Source organism: Colobus angolensis, unplaced genomic scaffold (genome assembly GCF_000951035.1).
Source record: "Colobus angolensis palliatus isolate OR3802 unplaced genomic scaffold, Cang.pa_1.0 Scaffold233, whole genome shotgun sequence".
NCBI lineage: Eukaryota > Metazoa > Chordata > Mammalia > Primates > Cercopithecidae > Colobus > Colobus angolensis.
Window position 1 is genome coordinate 4,000,753 of NW_012115522.1, and position 22,194 is coordinate 4,022,946.

At 49.3% G+C, this 22,194-nt stretch overlaps 1 protein-coding gene across 3 annotated transcripts in view; it reads right to left on the reverse strand.

Moving 5' to 3' along the window:
* PTK2B (protein tyrosine kinase 2 beta) overlaps positions 1 to 22,194 on the reverse strand; it is a 135,728-nt gene that overhangs the window by 18,887 nt on the left and 94,647 nt on the right. For all 3 annotated transcript variants that reach the window (XM_011944595.1, XM_011944597.1, XM_011944596.1), the window contains 19 exons: positions 21,836 to 22,014; positions 21,169 to 21,256; positions 19,545 to 19,624; positions 11,792 to 11,854; positions 11,540 to 11,594; positions 10,949 to 11,089; positions 10,496 to 10,570; positions 9,610 to 9,711; positions 8,302 to 8,419; positions 7,711 to 7,750; positions 7,284 to 7,330; positions 6,044 to 6,094; positions 5,494 to 5,591; positions 4,619 to 4,703; positions 4,332 to 4,432; positions 3,934 to 4,049; positions 2,108 to 2,208; positions 1,840 to 1,929; positions 797 to 1,001 (listed from right to left, as the gene is read on the reverse strand). In XM_011944595.1, the coding sequence (XP_011799985.1) occupies positions 797 to 1,001; positions 1,840 to 1,929; positions 2,108 to 2,208; positions 3,934 to 4,049; positions 4,332 to 4,432; positions 4,619 to 4,703; positions 5,494 to 5,591; positions 6,044 to 6,094; positions 7,284 to 7,330; positions 7,711 to 7,750; positions 8,302 to 8,419; positions 9,610 to 9,711; positions 10,496 to 10,570; positions 10,949 to 11,089; positions 11,540 to 11,594; positions 11,792 to 11,854; positions 19,545 to 19,624; positions 21,169 to 21,256; positions 21,836 to 22,014 (1,835 nt within the window). The remainder of the gene's footprint in view (positions 1 to 796; positions 1,002 to 1,839; positions 1,930 to 2,107; positions 2,209 to 3,933; positions 4,050 to 4,331; positions 4,433 to 4,618; positions 4,704 to 5,493; positions 5,592 to 6,043; positions 6,095 to 7,283; positions 7,331 to 7,710; positions 7,751 to 8,301; positions 8,420 to 9,609; positions 9,712 to 10,495; positions 10,571 to 10,948; positions 11,090 to 11,539; positions 11,595 to 11,791; positions 11,855 to 19,544; positions 19,625 to 21,168; positions 21,257 to 21,835; positions 22,015 to 22,194) is intronic.

Below are 22,194 nucleotides of genomic sequence, written 5' to 3' on the forward strand. Positions count from 1 at the left end.
CATCCAAAATGATATTTCACTGGAGCCCAGCTACACCCATTCATTGATGTATTGTCTATGGCTGTTTTTGAGCTAAGAGAGTTAGCAGTTCTGGCAGAGACTTGCATAAACTGCAAAGCCCCAAATATTTACTATTTGGGCCTTTATAGAAAATGCTTACTGACTCCTACCCCAGAGGAAGCCAAAAGAAGTCAGATCTCCCGCAGGAGGGCTAATGGCAGGTTTGCCACCAAGAAAACTGGAGGACCCTGAACCTCCGAAACAGATGACCTTCTTCCCCAGTGACCTCCCCAGACCTAGGGAATCATGGCTCCTAGGCACCGACGGGCCCTCAGGTCCCTTATCCCCCATTCAGAAGGGAGAGGTGGCCCCTGGGTCATAGTCTTGAATAACAGGTCAAAGATCACTCCCTTCCTTGCTATCTGGGAGGAAAGATCAAAGTCGAGAGACGAGGCAAGAGGAAAGCAGGTGGGATGCCTTAATACCACAAAGAGCACAGGCACTTCAATGAGAGTCTGGCTCAGGCTTCTAAGTCTAACCTAGAAAATATTTTCAAAGCACATCCTATGAACAAGGCTCTGTGCTCTGTGCTGACAGATGCCCAGATAAGCCAGGCTTCCCCAGGGCCACCTTATCTCTAAGCTCATATCTGACAGTGAACCTGGCTTCAGCCTCCCGTCCTTGACCCTGGCCTGTCTCATTTAGGGAGATGTGGTCCAAATGTCTCTGTGTGCTGGTCTTGCTCCCTGGTGCAGCGGGGTGGGCCCCCAGCCCACAGCTCACACTCCATGCTTACCTGAGGCTGCACACTAGCTCGGTGAAGCGGGGCCGGTCACTGGGGTCATAGTCCCAGCAGCGGGTCATGAGGGTATAAAGGATTGGTGGACAGAGGTCGGGCTTGGGCAGCCGGTCCCCTTTCTCCAGCACCCCGATGACATCCTTGTTCTCCAGCCAGAAGAAGGGCTGCTTCCCAAAGCTCAGGATCTCCCACATGCACACGGCTGGGGTGGAAGGGAGCGTCAGACCCCGTGTGGGGAGACCAGTCCCTCCCACCCAGGAGCACTGTCACCATTAGTGCTCGGTCTTGACCAGAAGCAGCTCCTGTGGTCCTTCCTCCCCCTCCAGCACCCTGGGGTCCTGCCCACCATGGTGGTCCACCCGAGGGACAAGTGACCTACATCTGCAGTGAGCGACCTAAGACTTTGCTCCCTAGGCCCCTGTCAGGGTACTGCAGGATCAACAGGTGGTAGTCATGGCATGTCATTGGGACCACAAGTGTCTTCTCTTAGGAGGGAGGGGAGCCACTTCTTAGTAAAGCTGGAATTGGAAGCCTCGCACCAATGCTTGGTGCCTGTGTGATTGTGGGCAGGCTCCTGACTCATCTGAACCTCAGTTTTCTTAACCGGAAAATGAGAGTAATAATAATATTCTACAGGGTTGACTGCAGGAGAACTAAGTGAGATGGTCTGCGGGACGTGTTCCCTAAGGAGCTGTCTCACTACACCTGCCTTTGCTCTCTCCCCTTCCTGCACCTCTCTCAGAACAAGTCACAGAGTTTCATCTTAGTTTCTGGGGCTGGTAGGTGGAGCACACACATCACAAGAACCTCTTCCAGGAAGATGAGCCTGCATAGCCCAGGACAGTCCTTAGCCTGGGTCACCCCCCTTCCTACCCCTACTGGCCTCCCCTCACTCTGAGACTTCTCAGGGACCACAGCAAAACTGAACCCTGGGAACGGGAGGTGGAGGTCAGACCCCTGCTCCCTGCACCCACCCCCTTAGCTTGGTTCAGAGGTGAGAATCTGAACTCTTTTTCATACCCTCCCAAATCAGCACTCACCAAACATCCAGACATCACTGGCTGTCGTGAAGCGTCGGAAGTTAATGGACTCTGGGGACATCCATTTGATGGGGAGACGAGTCACAGAGGCTTTGGGTGAGCAAAGAGGTTAATTTTTAGGGAAGAAAGATCAGAATTATCCAGAAATACATCCTACTTTCTGAAGATTGTTAGGCTGGGCTGTCCAACCATAGACTTCCTTCTTCTAGAATTTTTGGCTTCAGCGACCCCTCCAAGGCCAAAGCAGAGGCTGGGAAGTCCCCCTCACCTTTGTAATAGTCCTCATCCTCAATGTACCGGGAAAGACCAAAGTCCCCCAGCTTCACACACTCAGGGGAGGCCACCAGGATGTTCCGGACAGCAATGTCCCTGGAAAAAGGGCATCAAAACCAGGATGAGGCACTGCCCACCCCCATGGGAGCAGGAACACTCAGAGAGATGGACAGACAGATTGAAAAAGAGACCAAGAGTGTAAGCCAGGGACTCAGCCTCCAGAGCAGAACTGGGCAGCTTCTGTGGGTCACTGTCTCCCCCGAGTGGTCTTGCTATAGCACAGCTCAGGTAGGAGCCCAGCTGGCCCCTCTGCACCCCAACATGCACAGGTGCTTTGCCATCTCCTTCCCTCTTGCTGGCAGGCTCTGTCTCCCATCACCCCTTCATGCATCTCTAGCTCGAAGCCTGGCTCAGATTCCTGGCATCTGCTATACTCCACTTCTGTGCTGTTGCCTACACTGTCCCCCATGCCAGAGAGGCTGTCACCTGGCGATTCTTTAAGGATAAACTCCAACCACTTCCCTGAACACAGGTATTCTCTCTCATCTGCATTTCCACAGTACGGGTTAGGCCTTTGGTATAGCAGGAGTGGCAGCGGCAGCACAGCTAACTCTGATGGGGCACTTAGGATACTACGATCATACGAGAGCTTCACACACCATGAGTCATGACATGGAGGCCCTCAGACCCCCCCTGGTGCAGGGGAGGAGACCGGACCCAGGGAGCTGAAGAAACTTGCCCAGCAGGTCACCGGTGGAAAAGGGTGTTGCCCAGGTAGGCTACTCCAGAGCTGAGCTCTCGCTCCTCCCAAGAGATGCACCACTGACTCAGTTTACCCTGTGTTCTTGCCATCACTCCCAACCCTAAACTAGTTTGCCTGCTTGCTTCTCACAGGCAGGCTCCACTTTCTAGTGTTTGTTTTATAGTTGAAATGATGGCTTAAAAGCATGCCAACTTCAAATGAACAAACAAAAGAAACAAATCTATCCTCCCACCACCTTTGTCCTGACAGTTGATTTCTCCAGTTTGACCCTCATGTGAAGGTAAGCTTCACAAGGAAAAGGAGTTTTGCTTGTTTTCATTGTGACTTTGTCCCAGAGCCTAGGTCAGTGCCTGGCACCGAGAGGTGTTCCATAGTGCTTGTTGGACGGATGAATGAACGAATGAACAAACGAACGAACAAATGAATGCATGCAGGGTTTTATCCCCTAATGTGGCTTTCCATAGAATCAGGCACAAGGCCACAGAGCCAATGTCAATGGTTGGTAATGCCCAACCACTAACTCCCTTGGGGGTCAGGTTCTCATGGCAGGGAATGGGAACAAAGCCAGGTAGAACAGGGGCCAACTCCACAGCCACAGGGAGGCTTGGACTTGGCAGTCCAGGGATGCCAAGAACCAGGATGGTGTCCGGGTCAGGACCTCAGGATTTTTCTGGCCCTGCTCCAGCCCAGTCCCTTCTTTCTGGGCCACGTGCCACCAAGCCGGTGAGCTGGAGGTGAGCGAGCTCTAAGGAAGTTTGGGGGCCATTTCCTGGCACTCACAGGGGAGGGGCTAGAAGGTCTTGAGCTATAGACAGACACCTCGGACTTCAGAGTTACTCCTAACAACCCCATGAGGTACATACAGTACCTGCAACTTTACAGATGAGGATACAGGGTCAGAGAGGTTGCTCAAGTGCACGAAGCTGCCGGGACAGGCAGGGCCAATGCTGGGATTCCAACACTGCTGTGTCACCCACAAACCCTGCTTCTACCCAGATGCCTTGAGGACCCGGTGAAGGCCTGGCTTCCACACCGCTGGCCACCTCCTCCACCCCTACCTGTGCACGCAGTTGATGCTCTCCAGGTAGGCCATGGCTTTGCAAATCTGCAGCGAGTATAGCACGAGGGTGAGCACCTTCAGGGAATTCTTGTTCCGCTCCAGGTAGTGGCCCAGCTGCGGGAATGGGGAGGTGCCGTCAAGACCCCTGGTTGGTCCCGGCATGGAGCCAGGGGGCCAGGGTGCTGGCAGCTCCTGACCCTTCCCTGGGGGTGGCGGGAGACAAACCCAAAGCTGGCAAAATGTTCCAGCAACTTCCTTGACAAACAGGGCCTCTGGCTTGTTCCAGCTGAATACAGAAGCCAGGAAGCTGGGAGGAACGGGCTGTGCTCTGAATGCCCCCCAGTGCTGCAGCTCAGGGGTCACCGCAGAGTCCCTCTTCTACCACCTCCAGCTCACCTCCCCATAGGGATACAATTCCATGATGATCCAGGTGGGCTCCTCTTCAATGAAGCCGATCAGCCTCACGATGTGCGGGTGGTCGAGGTTCTTCATGATCACTGCAGTTGGGGGGCAAGAGGGACGGGAGGGGCGGCTCAAAGGTCCAATTCAGAAAAGGCCTTTGCTCTTCCAGCAAGGGGAGCGGGGATCCCTCCTCCAACATGGTCCCTGCACTGCTCACCCCTCCCTTCCCAGGCCCAAGCCCCTCCCATCTTGAAGGCCTGGTTGGTCTCAGGGGTCCCTACCTGCCTCGCTCATGAACTTCTCCTTGTTGTCCAGAGTGCAGTCTTTCTTGCAGGTCTTGACAGCTACGTTGATTTTCTCCCCTTTCTGTAACAAGAGTGTGTTCAGGACCCCTTGGTCCAGCCCAGCACTCAGCAGAATGTTCCCTCCCGGCCTCCCCATGGCCCCCTGCAGACTTTGCCACCAGCCAAGGCCCTTTTCTCCTATGTCTCTCTTCTTCTCCCCTTTGTCTTCCTCTCCTCTCCTTCCCCACCCCCCTTCTTCTTGATCAAGGTCTGTTAGAATTGAAAAGGGCTTTAGTGGTCAGATGAGTCAAGCCGCTCTTGACTCATCCATCCAGATGAGGACACTGAGACTGAGGGGCCGTGTGACCTGCCCAAAGCCAGAGGCACCTGCAGGCAATTATCAGGCATGGAGGCTGGGCCTTTCTCTTTCTCTTTGTCATTGGATTTTACATTCTTGCTGCCTCTTTCTTTTTTCCCCTGGGCCTGCTAGAATCGTGACCACAGTGGTCAGCTTTGCCCTCCCCCATCACTGGCCTTGACGCTAACTCCAGATCCTGCCTCGCCTTTTCTCAGAACTGTCTTTATCCTGCCGCCCCCTTAGTATTCTCCCACCAAGAATCAGTGACCCTTCTCCAGGTTCTCCCTGTATCTCCATCCCTGGTATTTTGCTACCCTTCTTGAAAACGACTCTTGACTCCATCACTCTTTGAGTATTTAATAGATACCATCGTGCCCAGTGGACAAGGGGCCCTTAGAGACAAGGGGCCCCAAGTGGATGAAGGCTGTGCCAACTCCAACCTGCTCAGATTCGAGCTCTGTCTCACCCTACCGACACATGGAAAAGGAGTGTCAGGGAAGATCCTGGAACTCACGTGATTCGTGTAGACACCTTCATAGACCTCCCCAAAAAAGCCTTCCCCAAGAATACGATTCAGGACCACATCTTCACGGGCAATGCCATACTGTGAACCTGCACAGATGGAGAAAACAGTCGCAGATCACAGAGATCGGTGGTGCCCCCCAGAGAACCTAAGTGTCTGCAGGCTCCAAAGCCAGGCATCACCAGACCTGTAACACCTCAGCCACGATCTAGGGGCTGGGCTGGGGAAATGGGGGTCTAGAATGTTCCATTGTCTCAGGGAAGAGCCATCACCCTGCTCCCTCTGAAGGCTGGGTCCCAGGTCCAAGTTATTAGAATCCCCACACAGTTCCATGGGCACACAAAAGGGCAATCAGTATAGGGATAAAAAAAAAAAATCTCAGCTTTCAAATCCACGGCATCTCAGGTTTGCCACTGTCTAAGCCTAGCACGAAGGGAGGATAAAAGAAGAAAAGAACATTCCCTGTGGTGTCACCAGAGTCCTTGCCATGTCATTTCACAGGGCCTTGACTGCGGTCGCTGTGGCGGGGTTGAGAACCTACCTCCAGGCCTTCGCAGGGTTTCGTCGGGAATCTCTGCATAGATGTCTGACTCTGGAATGACAGGAAGAAGCGCAGACGTGGACAAGATGTCCTTAGTGGGCACCGCCAGGAATCAGGTGTGAGGCTCCCCGCTGGAGGCCAGTGGAGACCAAGGGGAGGAAAAGCCAGGCATGTCCCGGGCTCCCAACCCAGGTTTTAGAGTGGCCACAGAGCCCAGGGCACCTTGGTTGAACTCCCTGCTCTCTGCTTCCCAGCTTGCATTATTTAGGGCAAGTTGGTTAATCTCCCTTAATCTCAGTTTCTCCTTCTATGAAATGAATACTGGGGGATGTGGTAAAGAATGAATCAAATAATACCTGTTGCATGTTTAATACCACTAAGGACTAGATGTTTGTGTACCTCCCAAATTCCTTTGTTGAAGCCCTAACTCCCAATGCGATAGGATTAGGAGGTGGGGCCTTTGGCAGGCGGTGCAGTCCTGAGTGTGGGGCCCACATAATGGGATCCGTGCCCTTATAAGCAGAAGAGAGGCCAGAGCTCTCTCTTCATCACGTGAGCCCACAGTGAAAGGACAGTTATCTGCAAATGAGGATTAAAGCCCTCACTAGATGCAGACTCAGCCAGCACCTTGATCTTGGACTTCCAGCCTCTAGAACTGTGAGCAATAAAGTATCTGGTTTTAAGCCACGCAGTCTACAGTATTTTGTTACGGCAGGCCAAGTTGCCTAAGATAAACATGGTGCCATGTACTAAGTACTCAATACACACTAGCGATTACTATTCATGATTTTTTTTTTTTTTGAGATGTAATCTTGCTGGGTTGACATGCTGGAGTGCAGTGGTGTGATCTCAGCTCACTGCAACCTCCACCTCCTAGGTTCAAGCTATTTTCCTGTCTTAGTCACCCAAGTAGCTGGGACTACAGGTACACGCCACCATGCCCATCCAATTTTTATATATTTAGCAGAGATGGGGTGTCACCATGTTGGTCAGGATGGTCTCGATTTCTTGACATCATGCTCCACCCACCTTGGCCTCCCAAAGTGCTGGGATTACAGGCATGAGCCACTGCACCCAGCCACAATTCATGATATTTTAAAGCCATCATTGAGAATTTATGGGGGAGGATTGTTTTCCTGTAACTTGGAGGACACCCTCGGCAATGTCATGAGAGCAGGCAATGGGGAGCAAGCAGATGGGAGGCAACTGGAGCAGGTGGAGGATGCAGCAGGCAGCTCACCTATGCTGCAGCTCTCTGAGAAGTGGGACCGCCGGGCCTCCAGGTTTCTGTAGGAGGTGAGAGGGCAGAAGCCAGGTGAGCTCAGAGTCCAGTAATGTCCCCCTGGGTAGCCTCAGCCCACCCTCTCCTCCTGCCCCCTGTGGAGAAGTAGTCTGTCCAGATTAGCAATGACCTGGAAGCACAGCCAAGGCTGCCAGGGGCTGGAGTTGGGGGACAGCAGCAACCCCCCAGGACAACACCAGGTGGCCTGAAGGCAAAGAAATATTCCTGCAGGTATGTACTGGGAGGGAAAGATCATCTTTTTTCAGGGTTCTCCTGGGCCTGAAAACCAGAAACTATGGAGGTGGGGACTCCCAGTTTCTTCTTCTTCCTCTCAGTAGCACAGGCTAAGCTCAGGGCCCCGTCCTCTGCACCCCACTGTACTCACAGCATGGGGATCTGGGGTAGGCTGTTCCGCTTCTCGCCATCTAGGAAGAGAGGAGGAAGGAGGAGGTTGGAGCTGGGGACACAGGGGCCTAAGTGGGTGACTGACCTCCTCACTATTCCTAAAAGGGACTCTCCTCCCATCCCAGCCCCTAATTCCATTCTCTTCTAGCCTGGGAGCCAGGGAGGCCTTGGGCCAGAACTGGAATCCTCCTTGGAGGCTACCTCAGGCCAGATTTTGCCTGCTCCAGCTGGGACCCCTGCTTCCTGATTAAGGAAGACCCAAGACCCAAGATGGAGACACACACAGGCGGGACCAGCCTTGTTGTAGTGATGGCTTTGAGCTTGCTGGGGCTAAAACGCTTCTGCTCCAGAAGTTGCCTCTCTGTGGACGTTGACTAGCAGGGCTGTGGGTAGGTGGACCAGCCAGGGCTTAAAGCCCAAGATGGGCCCACTGGAAGCTTCTTGCTGGGCTGTTGGGGAAGCCTCCTCATTCACTTATCCATTAGTCACTTAGCTTCTGCCATTCTGCCTCTGGGGACTTGGGTGTGCTGCCACCCGTGGTCCAGCCACTTTACCTTTAAATGGAACCCACCTTTCCTAGGATGGACGATGAGAGAGCCTTGGTGCTCCCCCTGCAGCCGGCAGTAGCCGTCTATGAGGTCAGCCATGTTCTCAGCCTCTGCCAGGGATGAGGTTTTGATGGACAAGGCCTGAGGAGCAGAGACCAGCCAAGGGTGAAACCCCAGAGCATTGGCTAGAGACCACCCCCAGGGCTGGAGAACAGATGGCAGGACCCCTGCCACAACCCTTGCCTGGATACCAGTGTTGTTTGCACCTCTCCTGGGGCCCTACCCTGGAGTCCAGACTGCATTCTGTCACCCCTTTCACCTGTATGCCCATGCTCTCCAAAGGCCCGTCCCAGGCCTCACTTATTTTGGCCTCTGAGCACACAGTACAATGCCTGGTATCTAGTTGTGCTCAATAAATAGAAGCAGAAGCTGAGAAAATAGAAGAGGGGGCTGGGCGCAGTGGCTCACACCTATAATCCCAGCACTTTAGGAGGCCGAGGCAGGCAGATCACCTGAGGTCGGGAGCTTGAGACCAGCCTGGCCAACATGGCGAAACCCTGTGTCTACTAAAAGTAAAAAAATTAGTTGGGGCTTTTGGCATGCATCTGTAGTCCTAGCTACTCAGGAGGCTGAGGCAGGAGAATCTGTTGAACTTAGGAGGCGGAGGTTACAGTGAGCTGAAATTGTACCACTGCACTCTAGCCTGGGCGACAGAGTGAGACTTTGTCAAGAAAGGAAAGAAAGGAAAGAAAGGAAAGAAAAGGGAAGGAAAGAAGGAAGGAAGGAAAGAAGGAAGGAAGGAAGGAAGGAAGGAAGGAAGGAAGGAAGGAAGGAAGGAAGGAAGGAAGGAAGGGAGGGGAGGCAATGGGGCAGGGCACAGATGGGCGAAAGGAGAGAGAGATGAACACTCTGCGGCCTGAGGTCTCTCTGGGTGTTTTACCACAAAGCAAAACAAAACAAAACAAAACAAAACAAACAAACAAACAAAAAAAACCCTGTGTTTTTGAGGTCTTGATGTCCACATCATTGTTCTCTTCGTAAAACTTAGGCCTGTGATTTATACCTGATTTCTGCTCACCTTGAACATTCCACTACCTGAAAACCTTCCCAATTTCTTTCCTGACATTAAACAAATTGTTTCCCCAATTTTCCTACAATTTATCATCATTCTGGTACCTTTTGTCTAAGAACTTAGTGTAGTTTTCTTAACACGATCCCCAGAGCCAGGAAGCTCCTGGCCTCCTGCGTGCCATGGACTTTTGGTCTGAGCAAGAGCTCCCAACTTGCCATTATATCCCCTGCAGAGCTGCCAGGTGCCCAGAGACACTCACCTGGGGTGCACCTTCAATGCCCAGCTGCAGTACTGCCTGGCCCTCCTCCAGTGGCAGGCACCTGATGGACCTGATCTGCTTGAACTCGGCCAGGCAGGTGGGCTGTGGGAAAAGAAGGGGGAGCTTCAGACCTTCCAACTACCAGGACTGGGCCATGCGGATTGGTCAGTATGGGGGAGCTGGGAGGAGGAACTGGGAGTTTCTCTGGGAGATGAAGAGAGAATCAAAGACTATTAAGGCTAGAAGGATCCTCTAGTTCAGGGGTGTCTAATCTTTTGGCTTCCCTGGGCCACATTGGAAGAAGAATTGTCTTGGGCCACACATAAAATACACTAACACTACTTGATGAGTGTAAAAAAAAAATCGCACAAAAAATCCCATCATGTTTTAAGAAAGTTTACGAATTGGTGTTGGGCTGCATTCAAAGCCGTCCTGGGACCACAAGCTTGATCTAGAACAAGCCCCTCCCTATGCCAAGGAGAAAATGAGGTCTAGAGAAAGCCAGGACTTGCTCAAGGTCATGTGCCAAGCTGGCAGTGGAGCCAGGACTGGACCCAGGTCCCCCGACTTCCAAGGGAATCATGCCTCATATTGTCACTGAAAGGGCAACACTGTTGAGCTCTGCGAGTAATCATAGCGGCCCTGTCTCCCCCTCCCACCACCTCTGTGTAGATGATAGTCACGGGGATGTAAAGGGCCATCTACCCCACAATGCCATTTCCAAACGCTCTCCACTGCTGCTCACGCCAGGGCATGGCCTTAGAAAGGACTCTGCTCTCAGCAATGAGGGCAAGAAGAACTGAAGGGGCAGACAGGGCGGGAGGCAGCAGAGAGGGGAAGACCTCCCCACTTGGGGCTGGGTGGGGCAAGCCCCCAGTCTTTCTACCTTTGCGTCCTGACTGGTCAGCTGGCGGATCCCTTTAGGGCCAATGACCAGGTCCACAGTAATGTTCCATCCTTGCTGGAATAAAAGGAGAGGGGACTGTTGTTCCAGAGCTGCCTTCCCCATTCTTCAGAAACTCGAAGAAAAGCTTCCTAAGCTAGACACAGGCCACTATTTCCTGGGTCTCCAGCTCCTTCCTGCCGGAAACCCTGGCCATATGGATTTTCCCCTCCTGACACATTTCCTGTCCTGCCCACCTCCCAGAGCTGGAGGCCAAAATTTCAGTGCCTGCTTCAGGCAAGGGGATGCTCGTGACTTCTACTGTCGGCAGGTCAGCGAGGCCCTGCTGCCTGAGAATCTGCAGCTACTGCAGCGTCTCCCTGGCCCCTCCTGGCCCCCTTTCCCGAGAGGCCTGGGATCCAGGTCAGGGAGAGGATCAAGAGAGCCTGACATTACAATGAGTTCACAGCGGTAGGTCTCCTGGTCGATGTTGGCGAAGCCCGCGAGAGTGTTGAAGAACTTCATGACGCACTCCTCCTCCCTGAGCGAGGCATACTGCTGGAAGGTCTGCTGGATCATCTTCCGGAACTGTTTGGGCTGGGGGAGGGGATGGGCAGTGTGAGCAAGGCCCGCTCCTCCCAGGTCTCACTCCTTCCCTTAGGGTCTCACTGACAGACTGCCCGCTGCTCGAAAATGATCCCCCACGCCTTTGCCCCCAAAGCAGCTGTGATCTATGACCTAAAACACATACTCATTGTCTCAAGGGAGACTCCCCATACCCCTACGAAGGAAGTGGAGGGGGCAAGGGGTAGCTTCCAGTACTGGGGCCACAGAGCTGATCAGGCCTGGATGTGGAGCGGGAGCCCAGGCATGTCACAGTTGGATCCCCAGCCCCAGAGAGGACCCCTGGGTGCATTTAATGGTCCTGTGTCCAAATGCCCAAGGCCATGCAGATGCCCTGACTTCTCTGAGTATCCCCAGTCTCATCCCTTGCACTCTAGTCTTGGGAATCAGCACAAAGAGGTTCTCGCCCATTGGTTTCCTCACCTTTAAGTTCTCCTGCATCTGCTTTGGGAAAAACAAGTCCAGCCCCACTTCCTTTCTGCAAAAAGGAAGAAAAAGGCAGCATGTGACTCTCCCCAGGACTGCGGGCCAATCAGGAAGAGGTGAGAAGGCTTTGGGACCTGGAGACAGGCCCTGTGGGGCTCTGGTCTGGGGAGGGGTGGAGGAGAGGGTGAGGAGGAAAAGTACGCATGGAAGGACAGGAAGGGAGGGGAGGTGGGCGACCCCAGAACTTACTCTAGGAGCTCGAAGTTGGACTTCTTGTCAAGGGCATTGTGGGGCATATCCTTGAAGAACCGCCTGGAGAAAGAGGTGGTGGAGGGGGTGCTGAAGGCTGGAGAATGAGGCAGTCAGACCCAGGGCACCTCAGGCCACTAGAAGCCCCCTTCCCCTGCCATATGTGGGAATCACCAGGAGAAAGGAAGTTAGGAAAGTCATAAAATTTAGTATTTTGTCCTGTGAGGAAAAGGAAACCCCCACAAATTTCATTCCAAGAAAAGACTCCAGCCTTGGATCCTAGGAAACTCACGCTAGGAATGGGCAGATACTGGGCTGAGGAGGAATATGGTGGCTCCATCTGTGGCCCCTCAGAACAAAGGCCCAAGGCAGCCAATGCTTGAATGATCAGCCTAGGAACACCGACCTTCACCTGCAGGTCCTGGGGGACTTTTGTGATTTCCTTTTCACTTATTCGCTATCTCTGAGATATTATATGTGTGTATGTTTGTGTGTTCATTTAGATACTTGTTAAATGTAGCACTGTATATATATAAACTTTAGGACTTACAGAAGAAGAAAATAAAATTATTCATAGTCTAACCAGAGGAGATAGCTATTACACTTTACTCATATTCTTTAAGTCTCATTTCCCCTAAAAATGTATGCTTTGATAAATATTGTTATGTAATTGTGGCTTAAGCTGAGACCAAATAGCTAATGTCCTCACATGTGCCAGCCTCCCTTCCCTGTCTGGGTCACTGTGTCTAGTAATTTCATTGACTGCTGCAGACATTATCCTACTCCTGATCTTATATTAAAGTCATTCAGTGTTCCTTTAATTCAGGCATCCTTATAAATATCTGGTAAAACTTTTGTGCAACTAATACTATAAGCAGAGTGAGGGAAGTAACTTATGATTCAAAAGCAATGACTTTTAGACAGTTTACTGTGTTTAGAAAACAGGAAGGTTAGGTCGGGCGTGGTGGCTCACGACTGTAATCCCAGCACTTAAGGAGGCCAAGGCAGGCGGATCACAAGGTCAAGAGATTGAGACCATTCTGGCCAACATGGTGAAACCTTGTCTCTACTAAAAACACAAAAATTAGCTGGGCGTGGTGGCACATGCCTGTAGTCCTAGCTACTCGGGAGGCTGCAGGAGAATCATTTGAACCCGGGAGGCGGAGGTTGCAGTGAGCCAAGATCACGCCATTGCACTCCAGCATGGGAGTGAAACTCCGTCTCAAAAAAATTGAAAAGAAGACACTCAAGGCATGAAATCATAGAGGAAGTACCCAATAAAAATGTAAAACATAAAATGCTATATCCTTAACAATTCTTAATAAATGGTGTCTTTGAATATATTGTCAAGCAAAATAAGTAGTTACCTCTTAAGAAATACGGTCCCAATTTTGCACTCTGTGCCCTAACCGGAAACAAAATGTCTGGACATAGTTTTGGTTATCATACCTAGTTGGAGTAGGGGGCTGGTGGTGCTACCAGCCTCAAGTGGATAGAGACCAGGGATACTGCTAAACATCCTTCAATGCATAGGAAGCCAACCCCCAACCCCCCCTAACAAAGAAGCATCCAGCCCCAAATGTCACTAGTAGTGAGGCTAGAAAATCCTGGGAATTTGATCCAAGAAAAGAACTTAGAAAACTAAGAAGAGGGTCCTTCCCTACTCTTACTTCTCTGTACTGGGTGTCTGACAGAGGGAGGTAAACAATGGTGCCTGAGATGGGATGTTCTTGCTAAGGGCAGATGTGCAGAATTGGAAACCAGAAGACTGGCAGATAGGAATGACATTCAGATGTAGCGAAGGTCCCCAACGCCCAGGCCATGGACCGGTACTGGTCCGTGGCCTGTTAGCAAGCTGGCCGCAGAGCAGGATGTGAGCAGTGGGTGAGTGACTGACATTTCATCTGTATTTACAGCTGTCCCCCATCACTTGCTATATTGCCTGAGTTCCATCTCCTGTCAGATCAGTGGCGACATTAGATTCTCATAGGAGTGTGAACCCTATTGTGAACCATGTATGAAAGGGATCTAGGTTTCATGCTCCTTATGAGAATCCAATGCTCAGTGATCTGTCACTGCCTCCTATCATCCAGATGGACTGTCTAGTTGCAGGAAAACAAGCTTAGGGTTTGCACTGATTCTACATTATGGTGAGTTGTACATTTATTTTATTATATATTACAATGTAATAATAATAGAAATAAAGTACACAATAAATATAATGTGCTTGAATCATCCCAAAACCATCCCCCACCCCAACCCCAGTCCATGGAAAAATTGTCTTCCACGAAACTGGTCCCTGGTGCCCAAAAGGTTGGGGGCCTCTGAGGTATAGGACATGAGAAGCCTACCCAGGATTCTCCCCTGGATGGAAGCTCCTCCTCCTCTTCCTCCTCCCACTTGAAGAGTGCCTGCAGTTAAGATCCCCAAATTCCATACAATTGACCACAGCAGCTTTAGAAAATGTTTCAAGCCAGTGTTACCTGCTCGACCTCCACAGTAATAAGAAACCTCAGGGTGATTATAGGTAGCTTGGTCATCTGTAGTTCCCCTGGGTTGAGTGAGCCATGAAATATACACCTAGGTAACTGAACACATTGGCTTGCTGTACACAGCTATTTAATTCTAACAGAATAAATGTTGGCAAAGGTCCACTGAGGAAGAAGATTTCAGTTCTTTCAGAGTTGTCCATTTATTCAACTATGTATTGAGCTCTTATGTGCCAGGCAAAGGCAGCACTCATTCTGACTCTAAGAATTTGACAGAATTTCACAATCTGGTGCACGGGGACACGTCATTGCCTCACAGAGCTCTGCGCAAGTACAGTGGTATTGCAAAGGAGGATGGAGGGGGTCAGGATGGGGCAGAAAAGGCTTCAAGATGAAGAGACCCTTAGGCTGGCTTGATGAGAAGAGCAGATGGTCACACTGCTTGTAATTGACACCTCATAGGCTCACGCTGAGGTTTCCTGTGTATGTAGAGGACAGGCAGGTAACACGGGCTCAGTACGTTTTCTAAAGGTGCCAGAAGATAGAAGAGTTTACTAGGCTGGAAAGGGAAATGAGAAGACTGTGCCAGGCAGGAGGGAGGCATTGCCCACCCATGGGGTGAGATCTGCTTCCCAGCCACAAAGGAGAGTGGTCTTCTAAAGCCACTCCAGGCTTATGATCTGTTGTTGAATGAATAAATGAAATTTGAGACTTGTGAAGAAAGAATTTGGAAGACTGGGATATTTAAATATTACATTTTTAAAAACAGGGTTAGCTAAATGAAAGGGTAAACACATTTTGAAATTAACACTGAGCAATTAAAGCACATAAAAAAAACACAACATTTTAGCATGATCAAGGTGGTAGTGAATGGAAAAATGTTTTATTAGGATAAAGGAAGCTCAGCTAGCACATTGAGGTCACCCCAAACTCCTGAATCCAGCTTGCTTAGCCCACTCCCTGTGTCCCGGATGGCCCTTCACTCAGGCATAGAAGATCATTTACATAGTCACCATTGACAAAAGTGTCCAAACACTCAGATGTGTCACAATCTGGGTGTTTCTAACATTTGGAGCAACTGAACATCTTGGGAACATCTGGGATAACTAGTAACCATCACTCAAGGGAGACGCTGCTCTCCCCAGCAAGGTAGCTTCCCAATCTTTTGTGCTGAGTCCCATCTCAGCTGTTCTCCAGGAGCACTCAGGTCTCCCAAATATGCCTGAACCGCCATCACTCAGTGAGGCCGTGTCTACCTGGAGTGCCCTCTAGTGCCTGACTGGTCCTTCCAGCTCAAGACTGCAATTTTGAGTAGCTAACACCAGGTGGACAGCTGTGGGGTCTATAATCAGATACAGGCCTATGACTGATACCCAGGTAAGGACAGCAGAAAATAAGGAAACAACTAAATCAAATCCAGTTGGTTTCTTTTTTTCTTCTAAACATCAATAGAAATTAACTACAAACCAAGATACCTTCTGATGCAAAGCAAGCTGTGTGTTGTTTCTCTAATCTTTATTTACTATCAGTTACTTAACTAATCTGGGGTTAAACATTCACTCTGTGTTGTTGTTGTTGTTGTTGTTGTTTTAGGGCTCTGCTGGGGGTGGACAATAGTCCTAGGTGTCTCAGGTCAAGGGGGAGAAGTTATTTGGTTCCTCAAACTGGGCAGGTACTGATTTCTAGCATAGAGGCCCTGAATTTCAAACTTTCATTTAGAGGCATTATTTAGATCAAACATTTGGCATTTATAAAGCATCTCCAATAAGTGAATAAAATTAACTAGGCATCATTCCCGCTATATGAGATTCTGGAAAAGGCAAAAGTATGGCAATGATAAAATGATCAATGGTTGCCAAGGTTAGACGGAAGGAGGGATGGATAGGTGGAGTATGGAGAAATTTCAGGGCAGTGAAACTATTCTGTACAATACTATAATGGTGGATATAGGTCATCATTCATTTAACCAACCCATAGAACATACAATACCAAGAGTGAACCCTAACATAAACTACAGGTTTTAGGTAATAATGATGTGTCAATGTAGGCTCATCAATTGTAACAAATGCACCACTTTGGTGGGGAACTCTGATGGAGAATGTCGATAGTAGGGGAGGCTGTGCATGTGTGGGGAAGAGGATATATAGGAACTCTGTACCTTCTGCTCAATTTTGCGGTGAACCTGTAACTTCTCTAAAGAATAAAGCCTATTCAAAATAAATAAATGAAAGAAGGGTAAAGAGAAAAAAAGTGAGTAAAATAAAATAATTATTGAATACTTTGGTCCTTGCCATTGCTCTAATTACTTTAAATACATTAACTCATTTATTATTCATAACAACCCTGCAAGGTTTGTTATGTTACTATTGTACAGTATGCAATACTATACAATACTATACTATAGTATACTATACAATACTATACTATAGTATACTATGCAATACTATACAATAGTAACATAACATACATATTATATAGTAGCATATGTTACATAGCAACACATATATGTTATATAGTAACATAACATTTTTCTATGTTATATAGTATAACAAATATTATATGATAACATAACATGTTTTATAGTAACACAATGTTACTATAATGTTACTATCATCATTCCTATTTTACAGATGAAGGAATCCAGGCAGAGAGAGGGTAATCAACTTGCCCAGAGTAACTCAGGAAACACAGGACTCCACGGAGGATTCATTTCACTAATCTCATATCCAGGCATACATCATACCTCTTTTATAAGCTAGGAAATAATACAATTTTTTTTCCTGGAGATGCTGTATATCTATAGGCAGGTGACATAATCAATGATGTTAATAGGACATGGGATTATTGCCCATGATTTGTAGGTAGCCCCACACTCTGGGACAATTTTAGGCAAGAGCCGCAGCCGTAGAAAATTCTGCCTAATGGCCTGACTTTCTGAAATGTGTCCAATTCTCTCTGGGTGAGAAATAGTTCTAACTTGACTTTAAAATGGCTTATCATAACAAATAACTGCATTCAACTTTAAAAATTATTAGACCTGCAAATCTTCTATTTGGTTTACAAAATAGGTGTTTTCCATATCCTCTCCCTAATATCATATACCCCACATTTCAATGGTCAACCAGTAAGAATAGGAACATCTCTCTGACTCTGTTCCTCACACCCAGGAGATGTGAAACAATACGTCTCTTGCACAAAACAAGCATGGCTTTTAGAATCATTGTGCATTGGTTCTAGCAGATATCAGCAGTCACACTCTTGACAATACTACCTGCAGGAGTCATGTCGGATGCCTTGCCCTGTCCTCCAAAACATCAGTGCAGTGCCTGGAGCTTAGGCCACCACCAGTAATAGTCTGGGGATGATTGGAGGATATAATAAAATAAAATAGAATGTTAATGGGTCTTTGTGATGCTGTTTTACAACTAAGTGATGACTGCTTGACAGGTGACAAGTGATAGATGTCTCAAAGTGACACTAGCATCCTGTCTCAAAGTGACACTAGATCCATAAATAAAAAGGTAAAGATAAGCTTCTTCGACTTTTCTGATTTTATAGGGGAAGATGAGACTATATAGGAGGATGTAATGCAGGTCACAGGAGCCGAGCAGTCTGAGAAGGGATAAAAGGCATAGATAATAAAATAAACTTTGCAGACTGTCCCTGGTCTGCCAGCACTGTGCTCCCAAGATTAATACTAATGGCAGTGAGCTAGGATGCCTTCTAAGCAGCTGCAGGGATGGCAGGCCTCCTCTGTGCAGAAGACTCAAATGCTCCCTTGCTTCTTGAGACAAAGTCACCAAATGTGAAGACTTTGAAGCTGCCCTTGACCTATTCTGTCACTAATGCCAACAACTTCAGATGCTGAAATCAAAGTGGGACTCTCCCTTTGCCACCCACTGCCCCCACCAGAGGACCCCAGAGCATTCTCTCTGACTGAGACTAACAACAGAGCCAGAACTCCCCAGTGACCCCCGTTCTGTAGAAGTGGCAGCAGAGTTCTACTTTCTATTAACATGAGGTCACAGATAAGGCTCCGGAAATGCAGTTCTAGAAAACAGGAAGTAATCCTTGGCCAGTGATTTCCCTGGCAGTCATCCTGAAAGTCCTTCCATCAACCCATATGACTAATGGTATTCAAGTCACCTAGGGGGCTGGTCGAAAATGCCTAGGATAAGGTCCCACCCAGGCCTGCCAAATCAAATCTCCCAAGGGTAGGGCCAGGATGCCTCCAGTTTATTAAGCTCCCAGGTGATTATGATTTGCAAGCAGATGTTAAATCCACTGCTCTAAGATAGAGAAGGGGTAGAGAGAAGGGAAGGAGAGTGTGAAAAGGTGGGGGATGGTGAAACTCAATGGCGCTGCCCTGGTCAAGACAGGGCTAGAGCACAGGTCAGCCACATCACCCTCCTCAGTCCCGAATGGCAATGACCCCCTGGCAGCCAAGAATAAGGCCTAATTTTTCAGACTGTCATTCTAATCATGTCATTCTAACAGTATCATTCTAATGATAACATTGGACTGCCATTGTCCTGATGATGTCTTCCACCATCAGCCCCAACTTACCCCTCCAAACTCACGATTCGCCAGTCTATGCTTTTCCTTCCACTGATCCCTGGAGTGTATCTCCCCTGACCCCTGTTCTCTGCTGATTGATATCTTTCTCCTCCTTCCAGGAGCAATTCAGATACCCTCTTGTGGACGCTCTCAGGCAGGATGAATGGCTCCTACATGGAAGTTGGTGCCATCCTCATTCTGCCTTGTATTGTGATTAATTGTATACACATCTGTCACCTCCCCAACATGGAAGTGTGAGGGCCTCTCTGGATGATGTACTAATTCCACACATATTGATCAACTGCCTACTGGAGATGGGGATACAGCAATGGACAACACAGATAGACATCTCTAGGCTCAAATGTCCCCCATATCCTAGTCTGGTGCTCAAGAAACATTTGCTGAATTGCTTGAACAGCAGGAGAGGTGGTTGACAGATGGAAGAAGCCAGCAGCCTGCAGGCAAGAGCAGTGGCAGCAATGGAAGCCAGGAGAGTGAGACTAGGGAGGGGGCTGATCCCCCTATCCCTACCATCCTGAGGACCCAACACCCAGACCCTCAGAGCCTCACCTGCTGCTGGTTACCATCTCTCCCTTTCCTGGCTCCCACACACTCATTCCTGCTTCCCATCTTGGACATGGGGACAGGCCGGGCTGGCCCAGAGCTCAGCACAGTGCCCTCCCAGCAGAGGCCTCCAGGCCACATACCTGAGTTCCAGGCAGCCCAGCTGCAGGGCCATGCCCTCGCTGACCTTGCTGGCGTAGCGCTGCATATAGTCGTTCCGGAGCTGGTGGGGAGAAAGGTCAAGCATCAGACTTGCACCCTCACCCCGACTTCCCAGAACAGAGGCCTCAGAAGATGAAGGGCCTCATTCTGCCTCCCTCAGCGACAGCCACACACCTGACTACAAACAAGCATGGAGCAGGGATGGAGAGCATGTGGGCAAGAGGTGCCTGTGCCTCCACAGGCCGAGGCTGTGAGGTTTTTGAGGTGCTTTTACAGGCATTCTCTCCCTGCTCCATAGGCAGGAAGTTCAGATTCCCTTCCCCTGCCCCCCATTTTGGATAGAAGGAAACTGAGATTTTGCAAGGAGTCAGTAATTTATCCAAAGCCCTGTTGGTAAGTAATGATAAATGTCATTGACAGGCCAAGAAAAATCTAGCTCAGTCTCTAGCAAACCAGGAGGAAGATCTTGGAGGGACCTAGGACCAGACAGAAAACAACAATGGCCACTCATGTTGATGCTGTGCTTTGTTCTGCACCTGGTGCTAGGCTTGACTCTGCATATGCATTCCGTCCAGGAAGTCTGAGATGCTCAAAACAGCTCCTGAGAGCCGGTTATTAAGTTTTCAGAAGTTTTATGAGCAAGTAGGTATCCTATTGGTAGCTTGAAATAGGCCAAGTATGTGGGTGGTATTTACACCATAGAAATTGGCAAGTGCCATAAAAATGAATGAAATAACGGTATTTGCAGCAACCTAGATGGAGTTGGAGACCATTATTCTAAGCGAAGTAACTTCAGAATGGAAAATCAACATTGTATGTTCTCACTCATAAGTGGGAGCTAACCATGATGATGCAAAGGCATAAGAATGACACAATGGACTTTGGGGACTCAGGGGAAAGGGTGAGAGAGAAGTGAGGGATAAAAGACTACACACTGGGTGCAGTGTACACTGCTTGGGTGATGGGTGCACCAACATCTCAGAAATCACCACTAAAGAAATTGTTCATGTAACCAACACCACCCGTTCCCCCCAAAAACCCATTGAAATAAATAAATAAATAAATAAATAGGCAAGTGCTACATGTAATGGAATTTTTCTTTGGAGAGTCAATGTAGCAGCCAATGATATCATCTGGTCCCTACAACAACCCTATAAAGTAGGTGCTATTATTGTGATCCCCATAATAATTTTATAGCAGAGGAAACAGCTTCATGCAAGTAAATGAGGTCCCCCAGGGCTATCAGATTAGTGAATGGCAGAGCTGGATTAGTGGACAACAGACTGCAGAGCTGTGTAGTAAGCACTGCAGGATTCATCTTGGACCTGCTCTTGCTGCTTCACTAGTCAGGTCTCCTGGGCCACCAGAAAAGTCCAAGAGGAGCTGGGAGCACTCGGGGCAGTTTAGCCAGTGCTTAAGTACTGAGAGAGAAGCGGGATTGGAGCTGTTGACCATAGACCAAGGGCCTTCTTTAAGAGAAGCTTCCTAGCCTGGGCCCTCCATAATCTGGGCTTTGTCTTTCCATCGCCCTAGGACAGAATCCTTCCTGCTAGGCATTTAAGGTGCAATGGGAGCCTCAGGGCAAGAAGATAAAGTACTTTTTACCTGTTGGTAAAAATAAAGTAGCGTGGTTCTGTCCTCCTTCAGGCTCTCCATGAAGTCTTCTGGCAAGTAGCGGATTTGAAGGTCATACCTGCAACAGGACATTCAGGCTCTGGTTGACACAGAGAAGCTGGTGTCTGAAGAAAGGAGTAAGACCTCAAGGGCAGAAGCAAGTCCATCCCCCAGTGCAAAAGGAAGGGCTGCCCGTGGGTCTCGTGGCCATCCATTCAGGGCTGGTTTTTCTCTTTCCTTCCTCTGTGGTTGGGCAGGGGACCATAAACAGGGAGGTGGCTGGCAGGTGGTCAGAGCTAGCCCTGACTCTCCACCTTTCTCCCTCATGGCAGCTGTTTCTCTTAGGTTCATAGGCTAGCCCTGGACCTGAGCTTTCCATCCGCCCCACCCTTCTGTCTCTCTTTTCCCCTAGCACTGTCAGCATCCCATTTAGGGTTATCTTTAGGTATCTGCTCTGGGATGGGGATAGTCTATGAAGCCCAGGTTAGGTCTCGGAAAATACACGCATTTGATACTGGAGGAAGACTAAGCCTAGAATGCCATTCAGGTTTGCTAGAAGTTTCTGAGGCAGGGAGTGCTCTAAGGGAGGAACTCCCAGGGCCTTCCCACCCTAAATTCCTCTCCTCCCCACTTTCAGAGCCCAGGAGTCCACTCCTACCTCCACTCGGCTTCCACGTGCAGACACTCATACTTGTCCTGCACCTCACCCACCGTCATCTGTGGGTGCAGCCAGTGGATCTCATCGGACTTCATGTGCTTCAACCTCAGCCCATAGCACTCAGCCAGCTGGATGTTGGGCCCAATCCGCCCGCTCAGCAGGATGGAGGTGATAATCTCCTGCAGAGGAGAAGAGAGAGGCACGACTCAGGGGTGCCCTCCTTTGGGCTCCCACAATTCTCACACAGACCTGAAAAGTGTGATTCTCTAGGGTGGGATTCTGTCTTCATGTTCAATTTGTCTCTCATTCTCTAGCACTTAGGGGAAGATTTGTACACAATGGGCTCTAGCTGATAAATT